General features: G+C 42.7%; 1 protein-coding gene across 1 annotated transcript in view; it reads left to right on the plus strand.

The window, feature by feature from the left end:
• Positions 1 to 237: 237 nt before the first annotated feature.
• Positions 238 to 13,676, plus strand: part of LOC115136149 (alpha-1A adrenergic receptor-like) — a 15,743-nt gene continuing 2,304 nt past the window's right edge. The window contains exons 1-2 of the mRNA XM_029671653.2: positions 238 to 1,476; positions 11,918 to 13,676. The exon at positions 11,918 to 13,676 is cut by the window's right edge and continues 2,304 nt beyond it. Of these exons, the coding sequence (XP_029527513.1) occupies positions 519 to 1,476; positions 11,918 to 12,459 (1,500 nt within the window). The 5' untranslated portion in view covers positions 238 to 518 and the 3' untranslated portion in view covers positions 12,460 to 13,676. The remainder of the gene's footprint in view (positions 1,477 to 11,917) is intronic.

Below are 13,676 nucleotides of genomic sequence, written 5' to 3' on the forward strand. Positions count from 1 at the left end.
TGATATAGCCATGTGCTTCTCAGTTTCAGGATTCCCGTATTGGTCAGTCCTGGAAACATTTTTGTGAGGGCATGTCGGATGACTTCCAGTGCCAATATGTTTAGGTCAGTGAATAAAGGGGAGGAAAGGTTGCATATTGTGAACATGGATGCGGGAGGGGTCAGTTGGTGGTGTTGCTGCGTTTAGACAGCTTGTATCACCACGGTGGCAACGCTGCAGAGTAGAGAGGAGGGAACGGAGTGAGAGGCGACAGTCACGACGACTGCAGCAGCTGGTTAAAGTGATATAATCTTGTGTTATGAAATTTAAGTTTTCCGGGAAACATCAGGGGATTATGGAACCACAACATAGAAGGTCATTGCGCTTTTTCGATCAGTTTTGCGCTCATTCTTAGTAATTGTTTTAATTTCCAAAGCCACTTGAAATGAAGAATACTTGTGATTTAACAAAATTAACAATGTATTTGTGTTGATCCATGGATTTACACTTATCTGGTATGGAGGAACTGGGTCATCAACATGAGTTTTGATACTGCTAATGATGCCAACTTCTGGAGTAACGGGTCCTCTGAGCTGTACGCAGAGACACCAGGACCGTTGTCTGCAAATAATTCAAATTTGACCACAGCGAATTACACAGACACGAATCCTCTGGACCTTACCCGAGCCGTGTCAGTTGGTATGGTTCTGGGCGCTTTCATTTTGTTCGCAATCGTGGGCAACATACTCGTAATACTTTCCGTTGTGTGCAACAGACACCTGCGTATCCCAACGAACTATTTCATTATCAACCTAGCAATTGCAGACCTGTTACTGGGTACCACAGTTCTGCCCGTGTCCGCAACACTGGAGATTCTCGACTACTGGGTATTCGGGAGGATCTTCTGTGACATCTGGGCAGCAGTGGACGTGTTATGTTGCACGGCCTCCATCATGAGCCTGTGCGTAATATCCATAGACCGTTATATAGGCGTGCGCTACCCACTGCAGTACCCCTGTATAGTAACGGAGAAAAGAGCCATTTTGGCCATGCTCGGTGTGTGGGTTCTCGCCACTGTCATCTCCATCGGACCTCTGCTCGGGTGGAAACAACCACCCTCAAATGATGACACCGTTTGCCCCATCACCGAAGAGCCCTTTTACGCACTCTTCTCCTCCCTGGGTTCATTTTACATACCTCTGGCTGTCATCCTGTGCATGTACTGCCAGGTTTATGTAGTTGCCAAACGGACCACTAAGAACTTGGAGGCGGGGGTCATGAAAGAACGCATGGACTCGAATGAGCTCACGCTCAGGATCCACTGCAAAAACGCACAGCTGCAAGAATACTGCGTCACGGGCAAAGGCCAGGCGCGGAGCACACTAACGGTGAAACTGCTCAAGTTCTCCCGAGAGAAGAAAGCTGCTAAAACTCTGGGTGTGGTGGTAGGCATGTTTATTCTCTGCTGGCTGCCATTCTTCCTCGTGCTGCCCATCGGTAGGTTTGGATTTTTTTTGTTTGTTGCAAACTTGTGTCACAATTTCTCACTAGTTCTATTGGGTTAAATTGAACCACATACCTGTTAGATAGGTATGACACTGCACGCATACATGTTGTTTTTCAAATAAACCTTGAATGTGTGCGTATGTTTGCGTGCGTGTGTGTGTGACATGACAGGACAGCATCTAACCGAACAGCCTATTCTCTGCTAGTGTCCTCCAATGCAAGTATACAGCGCATTTGGAACGTATTCAGACCCCGTGACTTTCTCCACATTTTATTACATTACAGCCTTGTTCTAAAATGGATTAAATGTTTTTTCCCCTCATCAATCTACAAACCTATATAATAACCCTATAATGACAAAGCAAAAACAGGTTTTTAGAAATGTTGGGAAAAAAATGTTTTAACCTGAAATATGAAATTGACGTAAGTATTCAGACCCTTTCCTCAGTATTTTGTTGAAGCACCTTTGGCAGTGATTACAGCCGTGAGTTTTCTTGTGTACGACACTACAAGCTTGGCACACCGGTATTTGGGGAGTTTCTCCCATTCTTCTCTGCAGATCCTCTCCAGCTCTGTCAGGTCTATTTTCAGGTCTCTCCAGAGATGTTCGATCAGGTTCAAGTCTGGGCTCTGGCTGAGCCCCTCAAGGACATTCAGAGACTTGTCCTGAAGCCACTCCTGTGTTATCATGGCTGTGTGCTTAGGGTCGTTGTCCACAGAGGAACTCTGGAGCTTTGTTAGAGTGACCATCGGGTTCTTGGTCACCTCTCTGACCAAGGCCCTTCTCCCCAGATTGCTCAGTTTGCCGGGCAGCCAGCTCTAGGAAGAGTCTTGGTGGTTACAAACTTCTTCCATTTAAAAATGATGGAGGCCACTGTGTTCTTTGGAACCTTCAATGCTGCAGAAATGGTTTGGTACCCTTTTCCAGATCTGTGCCTCGACACAATCCTGTCTCTGAGCTCAATTCCTTCGACCTCATAGTTTTGTTTCGCTCTGACATACCCTGTCAACTGTGGGACCTTATATAGTCAGGTTTGTGCCTTTCCAAATCATGTCCAATCAATTCAATTAACGACAGGTGGACTCCAATCAAGTTGTAGATACATCTCAGGGATGATCAATGGAAACAGAATGCAACTGAGCTCAATTTCGAGTCTCATAGCAAAGGGTCTGAATACCTAAATAAGGTATTTTTTTTAATTTTGATGTTGTAAATTAGCAAAAAAAATCACAAAAACCTGTTTTCACTCTGTCGTTATGGAGTATTGTGTGTACATTGTCGAGGAAAAAAATGAATTTGAATCCATTTTAGAAAAAGGCTGTAACCTAACAAAATGTGGAAAAAGTCAAGGGGTCTGAGTACTTTCCCGAATGCACTGTATAAACACTTAAGCACTCAAGCAGATATACACACAGACAAAAACACTCCCTCCCTCTCTCCCTCTCTCTGACACACACACACACAATCATTTTTTTCACGTACAGTATGCCAACAGTATAGAGTTTTCATAATACGGATTTAACAAGAAGCAGTATGTACCCATGCCAAAACATGTAGGGTATTAACTTCCTTTTATTATGTGGGAAAAGGGTATTAACTTTTCCATTAATTAACTTGCCATATTTTCTAGTCAGTGGCACCAGAAACAGGCAATTTTTCATTTACATTTTGTAAAGAAATGACACACACACACACACACAACCAGACACACTGTCCCATTCTAACACACACAATCTACACATACATTATCCTTTAGTTGTACTGTTTGTATATATTGTATTTTACATGTGTGTGACTGTTCTTGTCTATCGGTGTATGAGAGTTTCTGCTACTCGTCATGTTTTATGTTTTTGTGATGACCGCCGGATGAATAGCTGCTGCTTCAGCAAAACCTAATGGGATTACAAATAAAGCACTAAAGCAAAAGCATCAATAGCCCTATACCACTAGGCAGGAGACTATACAAATATCTACACAAAACATCAATAGCCCTATATCACTAGGCAGGAGACTATACAAATATCTACACAAAACACCAATAGCCCTATGTCACTAGGCAGGAGACTATACAAATATCTACACAAAACATCAATAGCCCTATATCACTAGGCAGGAGACTATACAAATATCTACACAAAACACCAATAGCCCTATATCACTAGGCAGGAGACTATATAAATAGCTACAAAAAACACCAATAGCCCTATATCACTAGGCAGGAGACTATAGCTACAAAAAACATCAATAGCCCTATATTACTAGGCAGGAGACTATAGCTACAAAAAGGATCAAATATGATCAATTATTGATTATACTCATTATTTGGTGCTTTTACTAAACCAGTTTGCTCATCACATAAATAAATCCTGAATTCTCCTTTTTCAAGCTTGATATCGATCAGTCCTCACCGTGCTTGAGATGACAGAAATGGTCAGTGTTGTGGCGATAAGCAGGTTATTTGGAACGGCTGACATTACCCAGTGTTAATGTCCAATCGTGGCTCCCTTTAGTTTCCTGAGGCCTCATTTGGGGTGCAATATGGACAATAAGGCTGTGTGGGTGACAGAGATGGAGACGTGTATGCATTGAGGCACAGCAGTCACCTAGCCTGGCCACACCATGGAAGTGGAAGCAATGTGTAGAGGTGGTGACAGCCAGTGAAGATTCACACAGAGTAAATTGATGTTACACAATTAAGACAATGCTTTGGGTAGTAACCGAATTAGTCTGCCGTTTGTCCGTGTCTTTGTGTGTACCATACGCTATAGGAACCCTGTTGGACCCCGTGTCTTTGTGTGTACCATACGCTATAGGAACCCTGTTGGACCCCGTGTCTTTGTGTGTACCATACGCTATAGGAACCCTGTTGGACCCCGTGTCTTTGTGTGTACCATACGCTATAGGAACCCTGTTGGACCCCTTGTCTTTGTGTGTACCATACGCTATAGGAACCCTGTTGGACCCAGTGTCTTTGTGTGTACCATACGCTATAGGAACCCTGTTGGACCCAGTGTCTTTGTGTGTACCATACGCTATAGGAACCCTGTTGGACCCCTTGTCTTTGTGTGTACCATACGCTATAGGAACCCTGTTGGACCCCGTGTCTTTGTGTGTACCATACGCTATAGGAACCCTGTTGGACCCCGTGTCTTTGTGTGTACCATACGCTATAGGAACCCTGTTGGACCCCGTGTCTTTGTGTGTACCATACGCTATAGGAACCCTGTTGGACCCCGTGTCTTTGTTCGTACCATACGCTATAGGAACCCTGTTGGACCCCTTGTCTTTGTGTGTACCATACGCTATAGGAACCCTGTTGGACCCCTTGTCTTTGTGTGTACCATACGCTATAGGAACCATGTTGGACCCTCCCCCGAGAGGCTCAGGGACATTTTAAGATAATAAAAATGTCATTGGTTTGAAGGATTACAGCTTTCCTGACGCTGGTTGTAATTTCCCCCTCCTATCGGGGTTTTGGAATAGGATGTTTGATATATGTGTTATGTATTCTGGGAGCAACAATAAGCCCTGAATAGCTCCGTCTTTGCTTTCTCTGCCCTCACAATACTTTCAGACTACCAGTATATCAGTGAATATATCATCTACAGAACATTATATTCAATTCTTATTTACTTGAGGTATGGAGATTGAGAATAGGTATTATCTCAATTCTGCAATAAAACCCAAGATATAAACTGTAATAATTGGCATATATGGTGTTTTCATTGGAAATGATTGGGTCCTTACAAAGCACTCACTCATATGTTTTTAGTCGTTAACCTACTGTGTAGCCGTTCTCTCAGACAAATTGGATCAAAATAGCTGGGTCAAATATTCTTGGTGTCCACATTCGACAGACTATTGCAACTGGCAGGATTTTAAATAATCTCTTTGAAAGCTTTTGCAGATTGTGTTTGACGATAGCGCCCCTTTTCACTGCCAGTATAAACTATGCAATTCTCAAGCTGTCTACACTGACCCAACGAAGGCATGTTTTGTTTGTATCACCCAACATAATGTAATTACCACAAACAATGGTGCTCTGTGATCTAGTATGCCTGTATCTTACACCTTGTTCTCATGCGGAGGTGGTGAACAATAGAAGGATCATTTTGTGGGGAAAACAGGAAACAACATCTGTTCAAACAAACACAGATGATGGTAATCAAGATAGAAGTTGAGAGTTTTTTGCTTTTTTCAGCACAAAACTCACCAGATGAACCCGAAACATTACATACTAAAGATATTGCTCTTCGATTGTCGCTTTCCATGTTATGTAACCAATATTTACTGTTTTGCCAAGGTTACAAGTTGAATATATAACCTCTTAGAAAAAAGGGTTCAATAAGGGTTCTTTGGCTGGACCACTAGGAGAACCCTTTTTGGTTCCAGGTAGAACTAGTTTGGGTTCCAGGTAGAACCCTTTTTGGTTCCAGGTAGAACTATTTTGGGTTCCAGGTAGAACCCTTTTTGGTTCCAGGTAGAACTATTTTGGGTTCCGGGTAGAACCCTTTTTGGTTCCAGGTAGAACTATTTTGGGTTCCAGGTAGAACCCTTTTTGGTTCCAGGTAGAACTATTTTGGGTTCCAGGTAGAACCCTTTTTGGTTCCAGGTATAACTATTTTGGGAACCAAAAAAAACGTTTTTTTAAGGGTTATCCTATGGGGACAACCAAAGAACCCTTTTAGGTTCTATATAGCATATTTTTTCTAAGCGTGTACGGACAATAATATTGCATTCCCACCATATTTAATAGATGATTCCATAAGGTTTCAGACTAGTTAACTAACCAACCCAAATTCTCCAATGAGCTGTAATTTGAGCGTGATATGATGGTGATTGGTCCCTTATGCTTCTAGATCAGTGGTTCCCAAACTTTGTATAGTCCCGTACCCCTTCAAACATTCAGCCTCCAGCTGTACCCCCTCTAGCACCAGGGTCAGCGCACTCTCAAATGTTGTTTTTTTGCCATCATTGTAAGCCTGCCACACACACACACTACACAATACATTTATTAAACATAAGAATGAGTGTCAGTTTTTGTCACAACCCGGCTCGTGGGAAGTGACAAAGAGCTCTTATATGACCAGGGCACAAATAATAATATAATAATAATATAATAATTTTGCTCTTTATTTAGCCATTTTACATATAAAAGCTTATCGGTTCATCAAAAAATTGTGAATAACTCACCACAGGTTAATGAGAAGGGTGTGCTTGAAAGGAAGAATATAACAATGCCATGTTGGGTTGTATTGGAGAGAGTCTCAGTCTTAAATCATTTCTACACACAGTCTGTGCCTGTATTTAGTTTTCATGCTAGTGAGGGCCGAGAATCCACTCTCACATTAGTACGTGGTTGCAAAGGGCATCAGTGTCCTAACAGCGCGATTTGCCAAGGTAGGATACTCTGAACGCAGCCCTATCCAGAAATCTGGCAGTGGCTTCTGATTTAAATTAATTTTTCACAGAACCGCTTGTTGCAATTTCGATGAGGCTCTCTTGTTCAGATATCGGTAAGTGGACTGGAGGCAGGGCATGAAAGATAACGAATCCAGTTGTTTGTTTTGTCTGTTCCGGGAAAGTACCTGCGTAATTACACACCTAACTCACTCGGGTGCTTCGCTATATCACATTTGACATTGTCCGTAAGCTTGAGTTCATTTGCACACAAAAAATCATAGTTAAGGCTATGAGGCTATGATGGAAAGACCTGTGTGTTGTCCTTGTTAATGCAGACAAAGAGCTCCAACTTCTTAATCATTGCCTCAATTTTGTCCCGCACATTGAATATAGTTGCAGAGAGTTCCTGTAATCCTAGATTCAGATCATTCAGGTGAGAAAAAACATCACCCAGATAGGCCAGTCGTGTGAGAAACTATCATTACATAATGCAGAAAATACACGAGAGTTCAGGGGCCTTGCTTTAACAAAGTTAACCATTTTCACTGTAGTGTCCAAAACATCTTTCAAGCTGTCAGGCATTCCTTTGGCAGCAAGAACCTCTCGGTGGATGCTACAGTGTACCCATGTTGCGTCGGGAGCAACTGCTTGCACGTGCGTTACCACTCCACTATGTCTACCTGTCATGGCTTTGCGCCTTCAGTATAGATACCAACACATCTTGACCACCGAAGTCCATTTGATGTCACAAAGCTGTCCAGTACTTTAAAAATATCCTCTCCTGTTGGCCTGGTTTCCGGTGATTTGCAGAAGAGGATGTCTTCCTTAATTGACCCCCCATAAACCTAACGGACATTTACCAGGAGCTGTGCCAGGCCCGCCACATCTGTTGAGTCATCCAGCTGTAACGCATATAATTCGCAGCAGTAATTGTTTCAAAACATCTCCTGCCATGTCACTGATGCGTTGTGAAACAGTGTTGTTTGTTGAAGACATTGTCTGTATAGTTTCTCTGTCCTTTCCCCCCAGCATTGTCCCAGCCATATCCGCGGCAGCAGGATGAATTAAGTCCTCCACAATAGTATGGGGCTTGCCTGCCCCAGCCACTCGGTAGCTCACCATATAAGACGCTTCTAGCCCCTTCTTATTAAAGGTATCTGTTGTTTTTATACATGTCTTACTACTTGAAAGTCGTCTTAATTCTCTCTCAAAAAACTCCCCGTCTTATTTTTCAAATTGTCATGTTTCGTTTGTAAATGTCTGCGCAAGGTTTCCCGCGAGAGAATAACGGTTAATGTGATTGGACTTAAATTATTAGACTAGGCCTCCTGTATTTGACATGTTTTGGCAGTGAAACGAGGCTCCTCAGGCGAGAGGAAAAAAACTCACCCAAATGTATAGGCACATTTAAAAAAAAAAAAGAATTGTATTATTTTTATTTTTTAAATGTGAATCACATTTTTATTTGTGTACCCCCGACGGCATTGCACGTACCCTAGTTTGTGAATACCTGTTCTAGAGTAATGCAGTTGGAACGCCAGGGCCTTCGTACGGTAGGGCCCCACTGACTAGCATACCTCTTAGGCCCTCTTTAAAAATGGCTTTGGACATGATCTTTGACTCCATGCTTTCGTCCATTCGTAGGTGTGTGAGGAGAGGTCCGAGGGTATTTAGTTCCCAGGTAGATCTCAGGGTCATTCATAGCCTACTCTATCATATTCAAGTGTGTCTTAGAAAAGAAACCAAAACTAGGACAAAAGATAAACCCCTCCCTGTACATACCATCTGCTCCTGGTTGAATCTGTAGTCAATGCTTCTGTCTTAAATTTTTTAAAAATGGCAGTTATTTTCTCGTGCCATCAATGCAGTTCCTCTAATGGCCTCCACATATGGCAGGAGAGGGCATATTATAGATTGAGGTGTTTGTGGCATTTTATCCTGAGTTCTCCTCCCCGTTCCTCAAACACACTGTTCTTCAGCAGCACTCAGGATGAAGCCAGGAGATGTGTTGAAAGCCTGCAGCCTCACAGGGCACTGCATTTTTTTTAACCTTTATTTAACCAGGCAAGTCAGTTAAGAACAAATTCTTATTTTCAACGATAGCCTAGGAACAGTGGGTTAACTGCCTTGTTCAGGGGCAGAACGACAGATTTGTACCTTGTCAGCTCGGGGATTCGATGTTGCAACCTTCCGGTTACTAGTCCAACGCTCCAACCACTAGGCTACCTGCCACCCCTACACTCTAACCACTAGGCTACCTGCCGCCCCTACACTCTAACCACTAGGCTACCTGCCACCCCTAAAGACCTCATACAGGCACTGTACATTTAACTGCCGTCTCTCTTTAGAGTCTAATGTATTTCACCAGTCCTTTACTCTGTAGAGCAGCATCGACTACCTTCCTTTGTTTGGCTCGATAGTCAGCCAGCGTTAAGCAGCCGTCGAGAAGGACTCGGTCAATTAGTAGATAAGAAAGCCGGAAGCATCTGGTTTCTGGATGTGTGAAAGACGTTGCCAGTAGATTAAGTGGTGAATTAGTGATTAAATCACTGGGTTAGATAGACTGTGGACAGAGAAATTGGACAGAGAGCTGTGATTGGTTGCCCTGGATTCCACAGTTGCACGGCACGGAGGAGCATCCTAAATCTTCTCAAGTGAGCACTATCAGAACATAGTGCAGGGTTTGCGTTAATTCTATTTCAATTGTAGTCAATTCGAAAGTCGAATTCCAAATTTCCCTCATTGAAAGGCATTGAAGAGATTTGGAATTGGAATTTCAGTGTACTTGCAGAATTTAAATGGAATTGACACCAATCCTGGTATAGTGGGTTGTTGGCTTCATGTGACTAGGGAGGTTCGGGGCTGAGGAGGTTACAGTGTATGGAACTGTGCTGGAGAACTGTACACACGTTTTACTGGAAAACAAACCCAGCCAGAAGTACATAATTAATTACTGCAGTGGGCTAAATCAGGGTCACACAGTGTGTTTCTTGGTTTGAAACAAATATACTTTGAAACAAAGGTTTTCACCTCACACTCATTTGGGCTCCTGATTGGCGTAGCAGTCGAAGGCACTGCATCTCAGTGCTAGAGGCTCCACTACAGGCCCTGGTTCAATTCCAGGCTGTGTCGCAACTGGCCATGATTAGGAGTCCCATAGGGAGGCGCACAATTGGCCCAGCGTTCTCCGGGTTAGGGTTTGGCCGGGATAGGCCATCGTTGATAATAAGAATTTGTTCTTAATTAACTGACTTGCCTAGTTAAATTAAGGTTAAATAAAGGTTCAATTAAAAAATATTCATAGTTAAGGGCTTAAAAAAATAAGACACCTGTACCATGTCAGAAATAGAGTTGAAATATATTCAATTTTGAGTTTGCATCCCAATATTACACTTTATATACATCACAGAAGACTGGCATATAACAAAACCGTTTGACATAAAAACACCAGATTTCTGGCGTTTAAAAAAAAAAATGTTTATAATTGTTTTTATTGATAACATTACACACATGGGGACACTAGGTCATTTAACTGCAGGAAAGGACTACAGTGTAACCACAGTCTCTCCTCAGGCCAGGCTGAGAAATTACAAATGTGTCCTTGAATTAGATGGTTCTAAGAGCCATGGTTGTATTATGAGAAAACACAATAATAACTCTTGTTAAACATCTCTCCATCCCAGAGTGTAAAGAGAGAACCAGGATGGAATGCCACATCTTTCTCTTCAGGTTTTCATCCAATAACGTGACAGCCAGGGTTTCTGTGGCAGGACATACCAAAGTGGATGAGTACCCACAATGCTGAGTCCAAAAAGGCCAAAAAAGGGGATGTGATGTTCAACAGGGGAGGAGTGCAAGGGCAGTAAAACAGTGGACTCCCAGCAGTGAAAGCCTCTGGGATTAGTTCGCCTGTAAAATTAGGAAGGCTTTGGAATGATGATGGATCTCTGTGACCTTTGTTTATGAGCTGGAGACAGTAAAGATAAAGATAAAACTCCAGAAAGTGCTTCTCTGAAACTGATGCTTCTCTGAAACTGATACTATCTTATGCCAGCGCAGTAGTGGCATTGCTTACTGTAATGATTTCTTTATTGAATGTGAGATTGCTTGTAAATCCTGCCTTATATTTTACAGCTTTTATTCTTTAACATTCAAGGTTCAGTAGCTTATTTAGAATCAGTGAAGGTTGATGTGAGGTCGGTAGAGTTGACCTCAGTGGTTAAGGAGACCATAGTACAGTAATGACGAGTCCGTCAGTGAGTCACCTTATCTTTCTCCATCTAAGACAATCCGAAACAGGAAACAGCCAAGACAATAGAATCAGCACCAAGATGGTAGTCATTGAAATCACTGTGTAGCCATCATTGTAAGCGTTGGAGACCCACCAATCTCCAATCTCCACCCACCAATCTCCATCGGAAAAAAATAGGACGCTTTAAAAATACCAGCAGACAGACAATTTGTCTGTACTAAAGAGTTGAATAAAGACCCCCACCCTGCACTCCCTAAAACGTTTTCTCATCTCATCTCCTTCGTCGCTGATCATTGATCTGAAAGGTCTGGGAAGGTGAAAGCAAGCTTATATTTCACCTTTCTCCGTCTCTCTCGGGGCGGCAGCGTAGCCTAGTGGTTAGAGCGTTGGACTAGTAACCAGAAGGTTGCGAGTGCAAACACCCGAGCTGACAAGGTACAAATCTGTCGTTCTGCCCCTGAACAGGCAGTTAACTCACTGTTCCTAGGCCGTCATTGAAAATAAGAATTTGTTCTTAACTGACTTGCCTAGTTAAATAAAGGTAAAAATAAAAATAAATACTGCCATCTGTTGATCATCAAAATGAATGGATTGAAGAGATGGTTCCTCATTTACATTATTGTCTCTGGATACATCTACCACAACAGTACATAGCACAGCTTAATCATTTCTCAAATGTAAAGTTATGTGTCATGAAAAAAAGTAATGCATAATAACATTTGTTTTTCGATAAAATCTCTCAATTCATAACCTATTTTCACCATGTACTCTCTCAGGGTCGTTCAACGCCAACCTGCGTCCCTCGGAGACGTTCTTCAAGGTGATCTTCTGGCTGGGCTACTTCAACAGCTGCCTGAACCCCATCATCTACCCCTGCTACAGCCGAGAGTTCAAGCAGGCCTTTATACGTATCCTTAAGTGCCGCTGCCATCAGAAGAAGAAGCAGAAAGGTTGGAATGCCTACTACAACCAACGTTCCTCTCGCCTGGGCTCCACCAATACCTCCTACCTGAACGGAAGTCAGCAGACCCTGTCCTCCGTCAACCCCAGCCCTCACTGTGTCAGCAAAGTGACTGGCTCTCGCCTAGAGCCTGGGTTTGACCTCAACTCCCCATCCCCCTGCACGTCTCTGCCCGGGAGCCCTTTCACTGGCCAGATGAGAGCCCTCCCTGGGGCTGTCTACCAGAGCACCAGCAGAAATAACAGAGTCCACCTGGTCTCTCCCCTGGCCAGGGAGTCAGTTCATGCCAATGGACAGAGTAGGAATGGAGAGGTGGAGCATGGATCAATCAGGGCAACACCTGACACAATTATGTAATGACTGTGTGGGGCACCAGTCATAAGCCTGGACAATATCACATTTACATTACATTTAAGTCATTTAGCAGACGCTCTTATCCAGAGCGACTTACAGATTGGTGCTTTCACCTTATGACATCCAGTGGAACAGCCACTTTATATCGTTTAATAGTCTGTACTAATGCTGGCATGATAAATTTTTTAGAGACACTATACATTGGATCATTGTAAATGTCTAAATGCAATATGGACAGCAGCCTAACTACTGTAGCAGTATGGATTGAAGATGTCCACATCACAATGTTTTTCCCTGAGTATTTATTACTAAGAATCTGGTTGCTTCTAGTTCCATGTCCTCCAAATGTCATCGTCAATAGGTCTTTTGGACAATTTTAGACAGAACACTGAGGTTCTCTGCTACTGCACAAAACATTTGCAGAACAATGTGTGCAGCTCTGGCACATACTAACTAGACCCTTGAAAGACTCCATGAAAAAGGGACCAACTGTACCCACGTTTTGACTTGGGTTGCACTGCTCTGCATTTGTAACAGATATACATACAGTTGAAGTCGGAGGTTTACATACACCGTAGCCAAATACATTTCAGTTTTTCACATTTCCTGACATTTAATCTTAGTAAAAATTCCCTGTCTTAAGTCAGTTAGGATAATCACTTTATTTTAAGAATGTGAAATGTCAGAATAATAGTAGAGAGAATGATTTATTTCAGCTTTTATTTCTTTCATGACATTCCCAGTGGGTCAGAAGTTTAAATACACTCAATTAGTATTTGGTAGCATTGCCTTTAAATTGTTTAACTTGGGTAAAACATTTCGGGTAGCCTTCCGCAAGCTTCCCACAGTAAGTTGGGTGAATTTTGGCCCATTCATCCTGACAGAGCTGGTGTAACTGAGTCAGGTCTGTAGGCCTCCTTGCTCGCACATGCTTTTTCGGTTCTGCACACAAAATGTCTATAGGATTGAGGTCAGGGCTTTGTGATGGCCACTCCAATACCTTGACTTTGTTGTCCTTAAGCCATTTTGCCACAACATTGTAAGGATGCTTGGGGTCATTGTCCATTTGGAAGACCCATTTACGACCAAGCTTTAACTTCCTGACAGATGTCTTGAGATGTTGCTTCAATATATCCACATAATTTTATTTCCCCATGATGCCATCTATTTTGTGAAGTGCACCAGTCCCTCCTGCAGCAAAGCATCCCCACAACATGATG

This window comes from Oncorhynchus nerka, linkage group LG10, assembly GCF_034236695.1.
Source record: "Oncorhynchus nerka isolate Pitt River linkage group LG10, Oner_Uvic_2.0, whole genome shotgun sequence".
NCBI classification, from domain to species: Eukaryota; Metazoa; Chordata; class Actinopteri; order Salmoniformes; family Salmonidae; genus Oncorhynchus; species Oncorhynchus nerka.